Source organism: Lepidochelys kempii, chromosome 5 (genome assembly GCF_965140265.1).
Source record: "Lepidochelys kempii isolate rLepKem1 chromosome 5, rLepKem1.hap2, whole genome shotgun sequence".
Lineage (NCBI taxonomy): Eukaryota > Metazoa > Chordata > Testudines > Cheloniidae > Lepidochelys > Lepidochelys kempii.
In genome coordinates this window covers 96,722,894-96,740,509 of record NC_133260.1, presented here as the reverse complement: position 1 = coordinate 96,740,509, position 17,616 = coordinate 96,722,894, and the positions used below count along the sequence as shown (strand labels likewise).

General features: G+C 39.0%; 1 protein-coding gene across 4 annotated transcripts in view; it reads left to right on the top strand.

Moving 5' to 3' along the window:
* Positions 1–17,616, top strand: part of PCSK5 (proprotein convertase subtilisin/kexin type 5) — a 299,939-nt gene that overhangs the window by 90,166 nt on the left and 192,157 nt on the right. For all 4 annotated transcript variants that reach the window (XM_073345119.1, XM_073345120.1, XM_073345121.1 and 1 more), the window contains exons 4-5: positions 6,134–6,277; positions 8,645–8,721. In XM_073345119.1, coding sequence (XP_073201220.1) covers positions 6,134–6,277; positions 8,645–8,721 — 221 coding nt within the window. The remainder of the gene's footprint in view (positions 1–6,133; positions 6,278–8,644; positions 8,722–17,616) is intronic.

Sequence of the window (17,616 nt, the reverse complement as noted above, 5' to 3'; positions counted from 1 at the left end):
ACTGTCCGGGCTCGGGGTAACTGCTCTGCCACAAAATATCGAGTCCTGGATAAGAGGCGATGATGAAGCAGAAGAATTTTGTCCCGTTGCTGACAGTCTAATGGATGACGAAATTCTTCAGGCCGTACAACCAAACAACATTCCAGAAGCTGAAGAATTGGCCTTCGCTGTGGAAGAAGAAGAGGAAAATGAAGTGGACGTTGTTCCAGCGTCTATTGCGACCGTAGCTGGCTTAGAGACTGCTTTGAGATGGTTTGAGATGCAAGACTTTGAGCCTATAAAAATTATGCAGCTTTTGCAGTCTTTTGCAGTTTGCTTAGCAGAAGCGGCACAGCAGCAAGAAGCAAAAGCAACTCACCGACTTTTTAAAGAAAAACTAGACTAGTTTATTGTAATGTCTACTATAAATCTCTAATAAAACAACACTTTTTTTCTCGTTTATTGTTTCCTTCAAGTAGGAGTTTATTTTCTGAGGTTTTCTATACTTTATGGATTTGACATTTACTGTATACAGTAATTTCATTTTAACACAGTCCCCACTATAATGTGGTACTTGGTATGGATCCCAAATCCCGCATTCGAGTGAGGGTCCGGTGTATAGCTTTCCTCAAAATTCATTTTTGGCTCTAGAATATTGACTTTAAGATGATTACTGGTTCCTCACTCTGTCAATTCCTTTTTGGTATTGATCCATAACTGGATACAGCCAGTATCAGACCTCTGAAATTAGCACACCAGGCACAAAACGTTAAGATAATGATAAAGACAATGAGCTACATTTGAAAACATCTACTCAATCTGCAGCAGCAATCAAAAAAGCTAACAGAAATGTTGGGAATCATTAAGAAAGGAACAGATAATAAGACAGAAAATATCATATTGCCTCTATATAAATCTATGATACACCCACATCTTGAATACTGCATGCAGATATGGTTGTCCCATGTCAAAAAATATATTTTGGAATTGGAAAAGGTTCAGAAAAGGGCAACAAAAATGATTAGGGGAATGGAACAGCCTCTGTATGAGGAGAGATTAACAAGACTTGGAAAAGAGACAACTAAGAGGGGGATATGATTGAGGTCTATAAAATCATGACGGGTGTGGAGAAAGTAATTAAGGAAATATTATTTACTCCTCATAACACAAGAACTAGGGGTCACCAAATGAAATTAATAGGCAGCAGGTTTAAAACAAACAAAAGGAAGTATTTCTTCACACAACATAGTCAGCCTGTGGAACTCCTTGCCAGAGGATGTTGTGAAGGTCAAGACTATAACACGGTTCAAAAAAGTACTAGATAAATTCATGGAGGATAGGTCCATCAATGGTTAGAGATGGTGTCCCTAGCCTTTTTGCCAAAAACTGGGAATGGGCAACAGGGCATGGATCACTTGATGATCATCTGTTCTGTTCATTCCCTCTGAAGCACCTGGCATTGGCCACTGTCGGAAGACAGGATACTGGGCTAGATGGACCTTTGGTCTGACCCAGTATGGCTGTTCTTATGAGAGAGTATGTAACACAATAACTACGAAACTCCAGGCACAAGTCTAGCATTGAAAGAATGTAGCAGATTGCAGAAAACCCCTTTAATAGCTGAATCACTTCTTTTAAACACTGTGCCTGTTTCTTAATTGCAGGAATAGCTTCCAAACTGTCCACATTCAAGTGATTCTTTTGGCCTCTCACCTCTATGAGACTTGAACTGCAAGTCCGAGGGAAGTTCTAGATCAGTAATTTTCCTCAAAACACCCTTCTTGCTTCCTAAGCATTTTTGGAACACAAGAGTCTCTCTGCCCCTGCAGAGGTTTCTGATTAAATGCTAACTGTAGTGTCATTAATGTTTTGCAGTTAAACACTACAAAGAGAAACATCAGCCTTTAACTGCCTTTTAAAAAACTCAGTCAAATTATATTGGGTGAGGGGTTGTTACTCCTTTCAATGATATCCTTCAGGCAGTGGGCAAAAACAATGTATGCTAAAATGATGCTCTTTTACTGTGACTAAACTAACTTGTCCGGGGGAAGGTAGGATTCCATGTACTTGCCTATTCTCTGTGGCGGAGGTGGAGAAATCAATCAGCAATACTTATATGGATGGATCTGGTAAAAACCTGCAACTCCCAAGGTTTTGTATGTTAACAAAGTTGGTTGTTGTGGGTTTTTTGTGTGGGTTTTTTTTTTGTTTTGGTCTGGTTACTGCTGGGATAGATTTGACAACTAATCAATATTTTAAAATAGCCAACCAAATATAAAAATGATCCTTAGAACTTCACATCAATAGAGGTTAAGATAAATTAAGCCTCAATCCTGCAAATTTAACTTAATGCATCTTAGTAGTTCCATTGATTGAAGTAGGATAACTCATGTGCTTATGTAAAGTTAAGCAGGACTGGGGGCAAAAACTACAACTGCAGACACACAAAAAATCATGTTCCAAAAAGAGGGAACAGAGAAAATACACTGACATTATTGCAAATTAATAAGATGCTTCAGTACTTGCCCATTGACACAAAGTCCAATTAATTTTAGGCACTTGCTTTCTTATTTTAATGACTATTCATTATTTAGGTAGCTCTGTAAATCTACACAGTGCTTTCAAACATTTACAACACAAAGTCCCTGTCCCAAGGATCTGACAACGTAATTCAGACAGATGAATATGAAACAGAAAATAAAGTTTAAACACAATACAGTTAAGGAAGAATGATAGAATGGAAGTCTACACTGGAGATTTCTCGCTAGAAGTGATTTTGAAGGAGGGATTTAAAGAGGTGGAGGAGAGAATTTATAGTGGACAAGAAGTTGGCGGCTGTGCTTAACTGCACTGTAGTTGAGGTTGAAAGAGCATTTCTATTAAAAGCTAAATTTTCAAACTGCTTTAAAATTGATATACCTAATCAGATTGGCCTGAAAAATGTATGCCAGTTCAGAGTGTGGGGTACAGTTTGTGGTGCAATTTTGGGGTGAGAGGAGCTGGTTGTGAGGCAGGGGATTTGTGGTGGAGAAAAGGTTGAACTTGATGTGGAAAAAAGAAAGGGAGCCAGAGACAGGAGAGAATGAAGGAGATGGGAGCATGGAGGCAGAGAACTGCTCGGAGCAGCAGGAGAGAAAGATGATTCTAATAGCAGCATTTTGCCTAGACTAGGAGGGAGAGGTGAGAGGAGGATGAAGAGGATCCATAGGCATGATGAGAGATGACAAAGGTGTTGTTAGTAGTTGGGGTTGAAAGGAAAGGATGGATTTTAACAAAGATGAGCTCCATCTTCAGCTGCAGTTGCTATGTGCTTGGCAGAGATGGGGATGGGAATGATGGTGGCTTTATACCAACTTTTCATCCCTTATATGCCCCCTATGCTATGGCTGAAGGACGGACTGGGTGTAGAGATATGCCAGCTCTATACTTTCTGGAGATTCTCCTTTGCCAGGGGATTCTCTGACCACCCATTTAGTTTGGCTGTCTTCCCAGTGCTGGAGCACAAAGTGCGGGCCAGGATCTGGCACAGTATATCAGAAGAATCAGTTAATCATTCACTAATGGGGTAGGTGTATCTTGTCTTGCTTTTTTGTACATCAGTGTAGGAAAGAGGCCAATGGGAACCTCTGCTGCTGCCCCAGAAGCAGATATTCAGGCATGGGCAGCCTGTTGACATCACTGAGAGAGAAAGGAATCATCTTCTGGTAGAGGTCCAAGGGCCTTTCAGGGGAATAGGAACCAAACACCCACACACTTTCCCGGGGCAAGTGGTGAGACTAGACTAGTGGTTCTAAACCTATTTACTATTGTGGGCCACATCCAATACTACCCGTATGGCCCTGAGGATGTCACATGGGTCACTGAGCTGTGCTGATTGGGCCACAAGCGGCCCATGGGCCACAGGTTGAGAACCACTGGACTAGACCAAGAAGCAGAGCAGCCAGAACTGCTAGTTCTTCCCCAGGGGGAAAGGGACAAGCCTAGGAACAGAACACCCCAAGGGCTGCTGCTCATTTTAAAGAAAGGGAGGAGAGGAGTAAAGATCTAGTGGTGGGTTGCATGTTGGTCATTGGGAGTCATTTTCCCCTTTCTTCATTCCCAGCAACCAGGAAGAAAGGAAGGGTGGAGTTTCTGTCTTTCGTCAGACTGAAGGAATTATGTGCCCCACCTCCGACCTGCTGGAGAATACTTTACTTTTAGTATTGGCTTCTGGCTAATAAGTCTACTCTTCTAGCTCACAGGTGCCTGGTAAATATGTAAGGCATGATCATCTCAGAGTGGTGAGTCAGCATAGTTCAGTAAATTGACCCTGAGGCAGGGAGACAGGAACTCCCATCCCACTTCCGCCTATGACTTGCTCTGTGACCTTGGGCAAATCACTTCACCCTTCATGTCTCCATTTTCCCAGTTGTAAAATGTCAGTAGTCATATTTATCTACCTCACAGCTGTTTGGTGAAGATTGATTGGTTTGAAGATTGTAGTGCACTTTGAAAAAAACAAGGGAACTCTATGTGCGAAGCACTGTTATAATCTTTAGCACTGCAATGGTAACCATCCTGGATGATGGCATTGAGAGAACCCACCCAGACTTGATGAAGCATTATGTAAGTCTTTGCAGTAGTTCAGGATGCAGTTTTATTATTGTTTGTATATCACAAAGAGTCTTGAGCAGCCACTGCACAAACTGTGCAAAAAAGGAAGTGTAGAGTGTTGCTAACCTTATAAAACAAGCTGTCTGCACATTTTTGAATGATATACATAACTCTACTTTCAATCCTTAGCTAGACATTCTTTGGAGTTGATCCCTAAAGTTGTACAAATGCCTTGTTTATACAATGCTTAATAGCAAACTTGCTTTAGTAACCTCTAATAAACACTGTGAAATCCACTGGTTTGTATATTGTATCAAGGTGCAGTGAATGGAAGGAGGCAGTGGTAAGAGCCGTCTCAGTAGTAATCTTACATTAATTTACACCACATTCTGTGCTAACAAATTGCCTTCAGTGGGGTTACCCCATTCCCTCCCCCTGTGTGTAAGTCAGGGCAGAATCTGTCCCTTTTTATTTAGTTGAACTGTTTACAGTTTCCAAAATGCTAAAACATTACATTGAGGTTCATGTGCAAGGAAATGGGGAGTGGGGAATGAACGCTGAGAGCTTTCGTGTGGCTACTGTTGCTATGATACTAGGTTCAAGCATTTCTTTCTTTCTTTCTTTCCTTCTTCTTTTTTTCCCCTCCTTGCTCTCACTGAGTTGGAAAAAAGCAACACTGATGAGGGTCTGAATGGTTCGGGCTTCATAGGGAACCACTTTGTTTATGGGTCAGAGAGTTGCTAGTGGGGGTATATGAATACCCAAGTGTCATTTCTCATTTCCATAGCAAGACAGATTTTTTCATATAAATGGCGGATGTACTCATGTCACAGGAGAGTCATTCAATTTTAAGGAACTCTAAGCTCTCTCCACACCCATTCGTCAGCAAGTTGTACCCCGACATGTTGACTTATAGCCATCTACAATTCATCAGGCATCTTAAACTGCAAGTTTTTCAGAGGGTTGTTTTGGTTACAGGTTCTTAAGTGCTGCTCATCTCCTGCTGATATTGCACAAAACCTGCCAAAAGCCTTCTTTTGTAGATAGAAACGAATCTGGATTAGTTTCCAGACATCCAGTAAAGAAATTATACAGCACAGAAACTCCAAAAAGCAAGTTGTTTCCAGGGCTGTTTCTCTACAGACTTATCTCTACAGATGTTTCTCTACAGACTTATCTGCATATGATTTGTTTTGCTGAAAAATTCAAATGCACATTTCCAGTGAGCACATCAAATGGTCAGAAAAAAAAATTTGTTTCATTTTATGCAAGACTTCTAATTGGGCATCATAGCTAATAGCTGCCCTTTTCTACTGTTGGGTATTTAAAAAGAAATAAGCAGTTCTAGTGATTTCCATTTCATTTAGCGTTTCTTTTAAATTATCCTGGTATTTGATAATGAAGACACTGATCTTCCGTATTTGCAATTCAAATCACTACAGTCATCTGCTGATAATTTAATTGGTTATGATAATGAATAAGCTAATATCCCAACCCTCCCTCCCCCCACTGTTCAATTATCTCCAACATCCAATGCATTTATTTCCTCTTCTCTCTTTAGCACTGCAGTGATAACACTCATCACTGTCAGTCAGATATGAACATAGTAGGTGCTTGGAAGAGAGGCTACACCGGAAAGAATGTCGTGATCACCATCCTGGATGATGGCATTGAGAGAACCCACCCAGACTTGATGCAGAATTATGTGAGTCTTTGCAGTAGTTCAGAGTGCTGTTTTATTATTCAGAATTGAGATTGCTGCTTGTAGAAAGATGACTGTGTTGTTCTGGTTGATGGAGAAAAGAAAGAAAGAAAGAAAGAAAGAAAGAAAGAAAGAAAGAAAGAAAGAAAGAAAGAAAGAAAGAAAGAAAGAAAGAAAGAAAGAAAGAAAGGAAAGATTTTCTATAACAGCAACAATAAAAGGAAGGAAATTACAAAAAGTTATATTTTTTCATATGGAAATAATCTGTGGGATAATATGTTGTATATTATCAGTTTAATATCTGATTTGTCTTCCATAAGGAATCTATATCCTTATGGAATATAAGGAGGGGGTTGAATTCAATGATCTTGTAATTTTTCACCCTAAATGCTTTGACCTGTGGTCCTCACACCACCATCACTCTCAGAGCTTTTGAATATGCTACACATCTGCTAATTTCAAGAGTATATAGCTAAAGGGAGAGTATAAACCCTGGTGTAGAGCAAAAATATTTGTCTAGAGAGATAACAGCCCATTCCTGAAGGTCTTAACTTAATTATTTCCTCCTGAGTATTTATTTAAGTTCAAGCTATCCATCCTATGGCTACAAAAATGTAGAGGAAAAAAGGGGTGTGACTTGCACTCATCTACAACACTTTGGGGTCTTGGCAGTATAGCTCTGTTGATTCCAATGATGTTATCCCCAATTCACACTACTGTAAATGAGAGGAGAACCATGCCCTTTGTTTATTGTAAGTTTTCTATGGCCTTACAGGTTTTCTGTCTGCTTGTGTTTTGTCACATTTAAACAATTGGTTTAAAATAAATAGGAATATTTGCTTAATGTACGGAGAGGCTGCTCTCTTGGTAGGTAAACTTTTTGTCTTACCAAAGCTGACATTGTCCTTTCAAGCTATTTAGAATCTCAGGGTAGTGCATTGCTAGGGGTGATTATTCTAGGCCACAGATTAGTCATGATGCAGAAGTGCACGACCTTGGGTGTCTTAATGTTTTTATGAAATGGACTGTGCATGCTGTACATGAATAGCAGTGAAGAAAACAGATGAGTGCATTTGGGATGAAATTCTCTTGTGCAGAGGGCCAGCACAAAGGGTGCTAGCTGTAGGGGTGAATTTCATCCTGACATAGCATTCAAGACGTAGGGATGACATCCGGTCCAAAATGTTAGAAATGGGTCCGCAGTTCTAAAGCCATTGATTTTGAATTAGCTGCTATCCTGCCATCCATCCTGTGTATAAACTCCCTTTTGAAATCAACAGGAAGTTCTGCCTAAAAATCAGTGACAAGATATAGCTTTATTTGTCAATTTTAAGATTCGTTCGATCTTCACACGCACTACATCTTTCATGTTAATTCCCATATCATAGGTTATTTAAACAAGCCAGGTACAACTTTCCTCCCTCATAGATCAGACAAGATTGTATCAGATGCCACTAACTTCATCCCAGTCCTATCCTTCCAGTGAATATAATGCAGCTATTTACTACCTTCCCCACCTTCTCCCCCTGCCAGCGAGGAATTTCCCCAGGGCAATTCACTGGTTTGATGACAAATGCCTTCTATGTGGCTACAAACAGGAAAATTTGAGGTGGATGTGGTAACTGGTTTTGAACAAAGAAGAGATTAAAAGGATCTGCTTGCCATGTCAACACACCACATGCTACCACATCAGTTAACAGAAGCCACAGAAACAAGCAACTGTTTGCACTATAAACTATTTTCAACAGGAAGAATCTTGGTAAATGCGGACAATATGACAAAAACACACATTTCACATACATTACAAACAGTTATGCTCTCTGAAAAGATAAGGAAGTTTAAAAAGGTATATTCTTTTCCAGAGTGTATAGTTTGTGTTATGTGTTTGAACGGTATGTGGGAATATTTTCTTTGAGGAATATAAAGGATCTCTGCTTCCTGAACTTTCAGGAATTTTTCTTTTCTTAGACTATATCCAATTGTTATTGAACCTAGATAAATGTAATGCAAACCTCGTCTCTTTTTCAGGTGTTATATACAGAGGTGTCAGAGGAGGAATATAGAGTTTTATGTAATAAATTTACATATGTGACAAGCAGCTCTTCCTATTTCATAATGGTTGTTGGAAAAATACTTTTGTCTAATGTATTTGTTTTCCTCCACCCTTTCCAAAACAAAATTTTAAAAATGTAAATCCTGTAATTATTGAACATATAATCCTTTCCTAAAACATCACAAAACCTCAGGAATGTTAGTTAACCTAATTACTCTCTTGTAGAAACCTGCTGAAGAATGTATGTGGGCCCCATGAGTCAATGGCTAATTAATAAGAAACTGGTTCTCTCTCTCTCTTTTTTCTGTTGGTTACAGGATTCGAACGCCAGCTATGATGTCAATAGCAACGATATTGACCCCATGCCTCGGTATGATGCCAGCAACGAAAACAAGTAAGGCCTGTTCACTCTGGCATGTTTGACATTTTAAATGCAGTGCCTCAAGTAGAACATACCAAATCTGCCAATGTAGTAGGGATGCATCCGAATGTCTCCATAAAGCATTGAGATTTGCATTTAACTCTATGTTACGTATATATAATATAATGTGTCTCCTCACACGCTTTAGAGCACTCACTCTGTGAGTAGATGGGTGTACTTATCTGAGAATTTATAAGTAAGTCCATTAATTAGAGTTCTAAGCATTTAAAAATGAACCCATTTTGAATTTGTTTTTTGGCAAGTCTAACCTTTCTTTCAGATGCTGTTTCTAAGCAAATTATTGTAGTCTGGTACTGTGTTTTGTGTGGACTTTGCCTTAGCTTATGATTTCCTTGCACTTTTAATTTTTGTGGTGTTGTGAGGAAATACACTTCAGCAACTTCAATTCAAAATTAATGAAGTTTTGTGTGTGTGTGTGATTTTACTAGAGGCAATTTAAAACTAACTAACAAATGGTAATTAGTTCCGATTGTAATTGTATGTCCTTTGTTGCTGATGGTTAGATATTTCTGTTTGAAAGACAGCTTTCTCCTTTGGAGATCAGCTTCTTGTTTGATGTTATTCAGCAGTTATTTTTAGTGGTCCAAGAATCTCCCTGGGAGGCTCTTGGTACCATTCTTGGGGCACCTGAAAGAGCCCAGCACTATCACTGGGGCCCCGGCGGACAGTTATGTATCTGTTAAGCATGGTACTTTGCACAGGGAAGTATAATCCTTTTTATAGAATCATAGACATTAGAGGCAATTATCTAGACTCCCTGCCACTGCAAGATTATCCCTACATTATATATACATGGCAGATACTGGAATGTTACTTGCCTGCAAGATAGATTTGCATTAGAGAAGCTATAAGGGAGGAAGCCTTTTCCTTCTCACCACTCCAGTGTTTTAGGCTATTTCTTCTCCCCCCTCAGCCCTACAGTGCTCATGTTACAGAAGCCATCCTTGATTAGTTTTTGTCTGAAACCCATCAATGCTGCAGCCATTATGGTCAGAGGGTTCTCTCCAAAAGGACACTGAGGATCCGATCTTGCTCCCATTAGAGTCAGTGGCGAAACATCCATTAACTTAAATGGACAAATCCTGCTCCTGCAGCAAAATGGTGGTGGGCTGTGCAGGGTTGGTGCATACCCTGTGCATCAGAGAGCTCTGCCTTCAGGGACTTCTTGTATAATGTGGCTGAGATACTGATGGCAAAGGAAGTGGTGCTGCTGGGCCACTTGGATTTTCTTAGCCTCGAGAGGGGAACGATACAAGGAGCTGCAGTGTCTCTTACAGTCTTTGGGTTGCAATAACTTTCATGGCAAGGGTGGGCGGATTCTGCCAAGTGCCCAGTTTGGCTAATCAAGCTGAGTGTTGTGCTTGGGATTTGCCCACTTGTGTATTGTCTCCTCAATGCCCACAGCCGCTCTGGGTTTGGGAAGAAACGCTTCTTCAAACAAATATTTTGCAAAAATTTCAAGAAAATATATGAATAAACAATTGAAAATGAATGCATACAAGATCATCTGCTACAGTAATATTTTCTCATAGCATTAATGTGCTGCTTAAAGCTTACTAGCTGTGTAATTTAAGACTTTATGTAATATCCATTATGGTTTTTTATAAAGATATTATAGTAAGATCTGGATGAGAATTAATCAGGGATTTGGCTATTAAAACAGTGATATAGGAGGTTGTAAATGACTGAAAAATTCATTTCACACAGAAATCTATTATACTGAAATTGATTAGAATAGCATATCTAATAAATTATTATTATTAACTATTTTATGTGGGGTTGTAATGTTAGCGTATGTTCTAATTCAGGTTCTCTCGTTTGCTGTTGTTTACATGCTTCAAGCATTATTTTCTAGACACAAGTAGATGCATGAACTATTTTCTTCTCTCTATACCATCCTATACCATTGGCGCATTTCTTATCCTTTTTTCATACTGATGCTCACTTTACTGAATAATGTCTGTCTTTTCTTTACTAGAAAAATCTTCTAAAACAGTAGTGCAATTAGATAGTAACTGCCAATAAAACCATATTGCATTGAAATCTGTAAACATCCTGCAGATGTGGTTTACTGTAATGTTAAACAAAAAGGCTCATCTGGAACAAGCTATACAAAACTTGCTGCTATGCTAACTTGGTGAAGCAAGCAGCAAACCCAAGATCACAGGCTACATGTCAACAAGAAAAATGTTAATGATCAAATTGAATCTGTTAGGAGATGCTTCTAGGACATCTGTTAAATAAAACCGAAAAAAAGAAGCAAAATAGACTGCAAAGAGTTTTGCTCTTGTGAAATGTACTGTAGCACTTTTCAGTTGAGATTCTTAAAGTGCTTTACACAGAGGCCTATTATCATTTTCATTTTAGTGTTGAAAAATTCAGGTACAGAAAGGTCAAGGCCTTAATTGTCAGACGTGTCTGTAAAGTTTGGTTTCCCAAGATCAGGAATCTCTGGCTTGATTTTCAGAGGTGCTGAGTACCCTTAGTACTCAGAGCCAGATTTTTAAAGCTATTTAGGTGCCTAAAAATGCAGATAAGCACCTAGTGAGATTTTCAAAAGTGTGTTGGTGCCCAGTTCCCAGTGGGTGTTAGGCACCTATGCATCTTTGAAAATCCCGCTAGGTGCCTATCTTTAGGTGCCTAACTACCTTTAAAAACCTGACCCCACTGACTTTCAACTGGGATTCTGGTTGCTCAATACACCTGATAATCAGGTGCCAGGTGTCTCAAATTGGTCCCACAAAAATGGAGGCACCCAAAAGAAGTGGTCACTTTTGAAAATGTAGGTCTTAGCAACTTGCCCACGATCATAAATAGGAGTAGATAAAGAACTCAAATCTCCTGACTCTCAGTTCCTGCTCTAACACTGCTCCAACACTCAACAGTGCATTATAATGTTCCAATTAAAAAAGGATAGTGGGACATAGAAGTACACATCAGCAGGCTAAGCAAATTTATTTTATAAAGCAATATAATTATGGGGGTGGAGTGATAAGAAGGAATAAAAAGAAATGCTGCAAAACTAAGCAGCTGTCTTCGTTGAGCTTTGCTAGGACACAGCTGGGAAACTTCAGGGTACTGGTACTGTTTGCTAACTTTTCTCTTTTAATCAGTAATGAGGCTTATTAGGAATATAAAATTATGAGCAAGCAAAAATTGGGATTTGTGAAAAGGCAGTCGATAAACTTGAATGATGTATTTTGAAATGATATTTAAAAATAAAGTTCTCAAGTGTAGAGAATGGGGGGGGGAGGAAAAAACCTTAAATCAATCTCTTGAAGCTTTTAGTCAAAACTAGAGTAGGACGATAGTGTCTTTAACTACTGTGGTATGTAGGAGTCCTGCCAGAAGTTTACTTTGGTTTCTACAACTTGGCAGAGAATTGTGAAGCTTGTAAATGGTATGGGCCTATACTAGAACTTCTCTTTTGCACAGCTAAAGACACCAGTCAGCTGTGTATGAAGTCATCCTTGCTATGCAAGTCATCTTGTTTTGATTTAGTGCTGAGTGCTGCTGCTTAATTCTATGTCTTTTATTTAGCTGTCACCTGTAAACATCATTTTAAAACAACTGTGTCACTTAGCCATCAGAACTCACTGGATAGAATGCAAACAGACTTACTGGGTTTCAGCCCCACGCCATTGGGTAAACTTAGAAATTGAAGAAACGAAAACAAACGTTAGCAACATTAAAACAAGTTTTCATTTTGGACCACACACAAAAAAAGGCATTTCTCTGTTTCAGGCTGAGATTTTCCTTTGATATTTCAGAGCTTAGTAACCTATCTCTTTAAAATGAAGGACTTCTGATTTGCTCCATATGAGAAAGAAGAAAATCAGGCCTATAATTTCTGATTAGGAGACATATAGTTGCTCTGTTGGAATACAGTTCCAAATTTTGCGGCTTTATATTTAATTAAATTAACACATTTTATTTTAATAACCCTATATATATACTTTTTTAAATGAATGAATTTGTATTTTGTACAAGAATGTGTTTGCATATAGACTGTAAGAATCATGATACAAAAATGCTTGAAGTCGGGAATCTTTGCTGGCCTAAATCATAAAAGGTAAAAAATATTTCTTTGGGTTTCTAATATCTACAGCTCATAGTATCTACACCGTTTTATATGCAGTTGCAAAGGTGGGGAGAGAGTTAATAAGTCACAGTGAGTTCTTTTGCTTTTACTTGGTCCAAAATAATGAGAATGTTTTTTCCAGCAGAAGACCAATATACCCATTCCAAATCATTGCCATTTTTCTTCCTTTGTCAAATTAACACATTTTCCCAATAAAATGCCAAAAGGCAATTCGTTTTCTGCCAGTTTATGGATGCTGTTTTGTAGTGGACAACAGAATCTATGTTTTAAGTCATTTAATCAGAATGGATATTAGATATCTGACAGGCAGAACAGATTCTAATGCATCCTGAATGGACAGTAAAGTGATTTCAGTGGAATAAAAGGGTCTATTGACTTTATCATGTCATTATTCAAATATGGAACACTGAAGAACCTAATGCAATCTAACACAGAGAGTTTGAATTTTTTTGATTGCTCGCTCCAAAAATCAGTCCTAAGAAAATGCCCTTCTCAGTGCAAGACAAAATGGGGCTTAGGTAACACCAAACATGTCCCCTTTAGGAGAACATAACAATTTAGAAAGGAAAACTAATTGACGGTATGTGTACTAGTAGACACATGGAGACCAAACCTACAGTGGGGCAGAGTTTCATCAGTTCTGCTGAAGTCAATGTGAGTTTAGGTACTCAGAATCTCATGCAGTTTCTCTGCAAGTTTAGTTGATGGCTGTGAGGTACTATTAGGAAACTGCAGATTTTGTTGTTGTTGTCCTGTAAATTTATGTCTGGATTTCTTGTTTATGAAAGTGATTACCAAAAAATATTGGCAAACCTGTTAACAGGCAGGTAAGTGCTATGAAAGCTTTTCCACTGCAGCCCAATCCTGATTTGCAACATGCTACTATCTAGTCTTGGGCCTCTCTTATGTGTACCAGGCCTATAGCTGGTATACTCATTTTGTGCTGTGATTTTTAGCAGATGTTCATAACTAAGCAGTTTCAGGCAATATATGGGTAGCTCTCCATAGAACATGTATATTTTACAAGGAGCAGTATTGGTGATTTAGCAGCTAGCCTCAGAGTTAATACTGATCTAGTTCCCCATCAGAGTGGTAAGAGACACCATGACTCTGGAGATCATGTCATCTTTCGGATGAGATATTAAATCAATGATCGGACCGTTTGTTATAATTAAAGATCCATTGTACTGTTTGCAAGAGTAAAGGAGCTAAACTTTGTCTGAAGTCCAGCTTGGATAATCACGTTATGTTTAACTAGTTTCCCCTTGCAATTTCATTTCAAAAGTATTCTTCCTCACTGCCTGTCCTAAACAATTATGTGGAGTTGCTGTGCACCATTACCCAGCTGTTGTGTGTATTCATTAGATGGCTGCATTTCAGTGGTAATCCTTACATAATCTTTGTCTGCCTTACAGGAGGGTTGAGGGGCTTAATTAATGTTTGTAGAATGTTTTGAGATCCTTTGAAGGAACATCCCATAGAAACACAAAGCATGACTATTAATCATCACATCAGACTGTGTGGTGGATTTGCTAGTATATGGTCAATAGAGAAATTTGACTTCTGTTCTAAAACAGGGTTTGAACCTATGTCTAAAGGGTCTGTTTACTACACTACATAATCTCTCCAAAATTCAGAGTTGGCTTGAATGGTTATGTTTCTAAAATGAAAAGGAATACATTGGTTTGAAAAGTCACTGAGGTTAACAGATTTCCAGAGGAGGAAAAATAAAAGAGAGAGAAAAGAAAACAAAGTTCCATTAGTTTGCGGCGGGGGGGGGGGGGGGGTCCTTTCAATGCCTTGGTTTTGGTTACTGAGCAGTATAACTCACTTGAATAATAGATGTGCGAGAAGCAGCAGCCTTTCCTTTCAGACTGTGTTAAAACATATTCTCATGATTCACTTTTCCTGTATTTACCCGAGAAAGTATAATAAAAGCTGTCTCCGTAGTTCTAATTATTTAAGCTACCCAAAAAGTGGACTCACAGATACAATACTATTGTGAAGTTCTATGCCATTACTTCTCTTTCTTATATATGAATTATTGATGATGATGAGTCAGATCATCCCTTCACATTCTAAGTCCCAGCTGGTCCATGGTGCAACAATATATTAGAGGGAAGATGAACCCATGTATTGACCTGGGTTTGTGGGGGTCTTATTTAAGGAAGAGGGATTTTTTTTTCTGGAAAGAATGGGTTTTCCATCCCAAAACTTAACTGTAGTTTACAGTTATTCATTTAAGTTGGGGCAGACCACATCTGCAGTAAGACTATGTTTGTTTTATGTAGCAGTGTGATAGTCCTGGTTTAACAGGACAGCTGGGTAGGAACTTAAGTAAGAAAATGCATTTCTTTGGGATTTCTCCCTATAGCAGACCTTAGCTTAGAGGACGCTAAAGAGAGTGATTATGATTCTTCATTCTGTTGCACCTGTTTTGTGCCTGTGTAATTCCATTGACTTGAGTTTAGGTGTACCGGTCTAATAGAGTGGAAAATCTGGCCCACTGAATCTTCTATTTCTGTTGTGCAGCTAAAGCACACATATTTGGATATACTATTGATTTCCTCTTAATATACCATTAAAACAACCTTTAATTACAAGTTGGATAGAACACCCACACAGTAACAGTCCAAAGCTGAAACTTGCAGGTAAACTATAAGCTGTTAACCAAAAGTGGAGCTGCATAACTCTAAACTAATGACAAAGAGTTTCATTAGCTATGAAATGTTTTTGTAAGATACATTAAGGGCAGTTCTTTAGGGGATCCCTTTCTCTCCCAAGTGATAAAATGTGGATGAACAAACTTAAACTGAAATACAAACTAAGAGTTATGTACTTGCCCAACTCTTGGGAATTGTGGCAGGCTGGGAAAGTTGCTAGCAGCAGGTTTGATATTAGAAAGCACAGGACAGGTTGTCAAGGGAAACAAATGGTTTTGTTTGAGGGATACACCTCATTGCTTCTTTAACCTAAGTTTACTACCCCACTTACCATGTACTGCACATAACAGCATAAGCATAGGGTGCCTAGCCATGTACAATCCAGCACACTGTGCCTCATTCAGACCATGTGGGCTACCCAGTTTAGAGATCTTTTTACAGTTATGCTGCCATACTAGTTCAGTTTGGGGAAGATGTTCCCCAACCCCCTTTTTCTAGCAGAGACTTAATCCAGCACCCTCTGAAGTCCATGTTAAAACTCCCTTAGAAAATGTAGTTGTGCAGGATTGATGCCTTATTGCATCAACACAAATAAGGGTAGGGTTTGGCTCTGTTTTGACAGGGATTCACCTAACCTGAAATGCAACCAGCTCTAGAGAGAAAACTGTCTGTTTAATAGTGCACAGCAGCATCACATCGAATTTAGGACAGAACACAATACCATAGCCAGTTGAAATTGCAGTGGGAATTAGAGTAGGCAGAATGTAATTGCCTAAGCTGGAATTTGGCCAGGATACCACGGTTTTAAAATACCCTATTCCTTTCTTAACTGTTGTTCTGGGATTGAAATAATCACCACATATCCAAATGAGCTCTGCAACATGGATAAAATAGCAGGCTGTTAGCCACGTGACCCACCAACACATCACTATGCTATTCCTCTGCTTTGCCTCACCTCTCCATGCTTCCTCAGAGCAGTGTTCTTGTATATTTCAGTCATTTGCCCCACAGAAGAACATAGAGAAAAGAGGGAGGAGGTGCCCCTTTAAAGGCAAAATCTCCCCTTTCCAAAAGCTTTTTCCTAACCTTTTCTCTAGCAACGAATGGGTGTCCTTTGCTGCCTGAGGATGATTGGGAATAAGAATTCCGGCTTGCCTTCCTGTAATTTTTAGGAGCTTTTTCTGTCATGCTTGATTTCATATTTTTGTCGTAGTGTTTTTAGTACAACCAGCTCTACCCATTTGATGAGTTATTTTTATGTGTTTTGTTTTTTTCCCTGCTATACAGAAATGATAAGGCTCTAGTGTGGAGGTTTTGGAAGAAGGGGAATTGCTTGCTCTGGCACTTGAGATGTCATTGGCTGCATAATGACAGGAGCACTTGTGGCACCTTAGAGACTAACAAATTTTTTAGAGCATAAGCTTTCGTGGGCTACAGCCCACTTCATTGGATGCATAGAATGGAACATATAGTAAGAAGATATATAAATATATATACACAGATATATATACACACACAGATATATATACACACACAGAGAACATGAAAAGGTGGAAGTAGCCATACCAACTGTAAACAGCTAATTAATTAAGATGAGCTATTATCAGCAGGAGAAAAAAAACTTTTGGAGTGATAATCAAGATGGCCCATTTAGACAGTTGACAAGAAGGTGTGAGGATACTTAACATGGGGAAATAGATTCAATATGTGGAATGACCCAGCCACTCCCAGTCTCTATTTAAACCCAAGTTAATTCAATTAATTCAGTTCAATTCAATTAATTCAAGCTCAGCAGTTTCTCATTGGAGTCTGTTTTTGAAGCTTTTCTGTTGCAAAATTGCCACCTTTAAGTCCGTTCCTGAGTGACCAGAGAGGTTGAAGTGTTCTCCTACCGGTTTTTGAATGTTATGATTCCTGATGTCAGATTTGTGTCCATTTATTCTTTTGCGTAGAGACTGTCCGGTTTGGCCAATGTACATGGCAGAGGGGCATTGCTGGCACATGACGGCATATATCACATTGGTAGATGTGCAGGTGAACGAGCCCCTGATGGCGTGGCTTATGTGATTAGGCCCTATGATG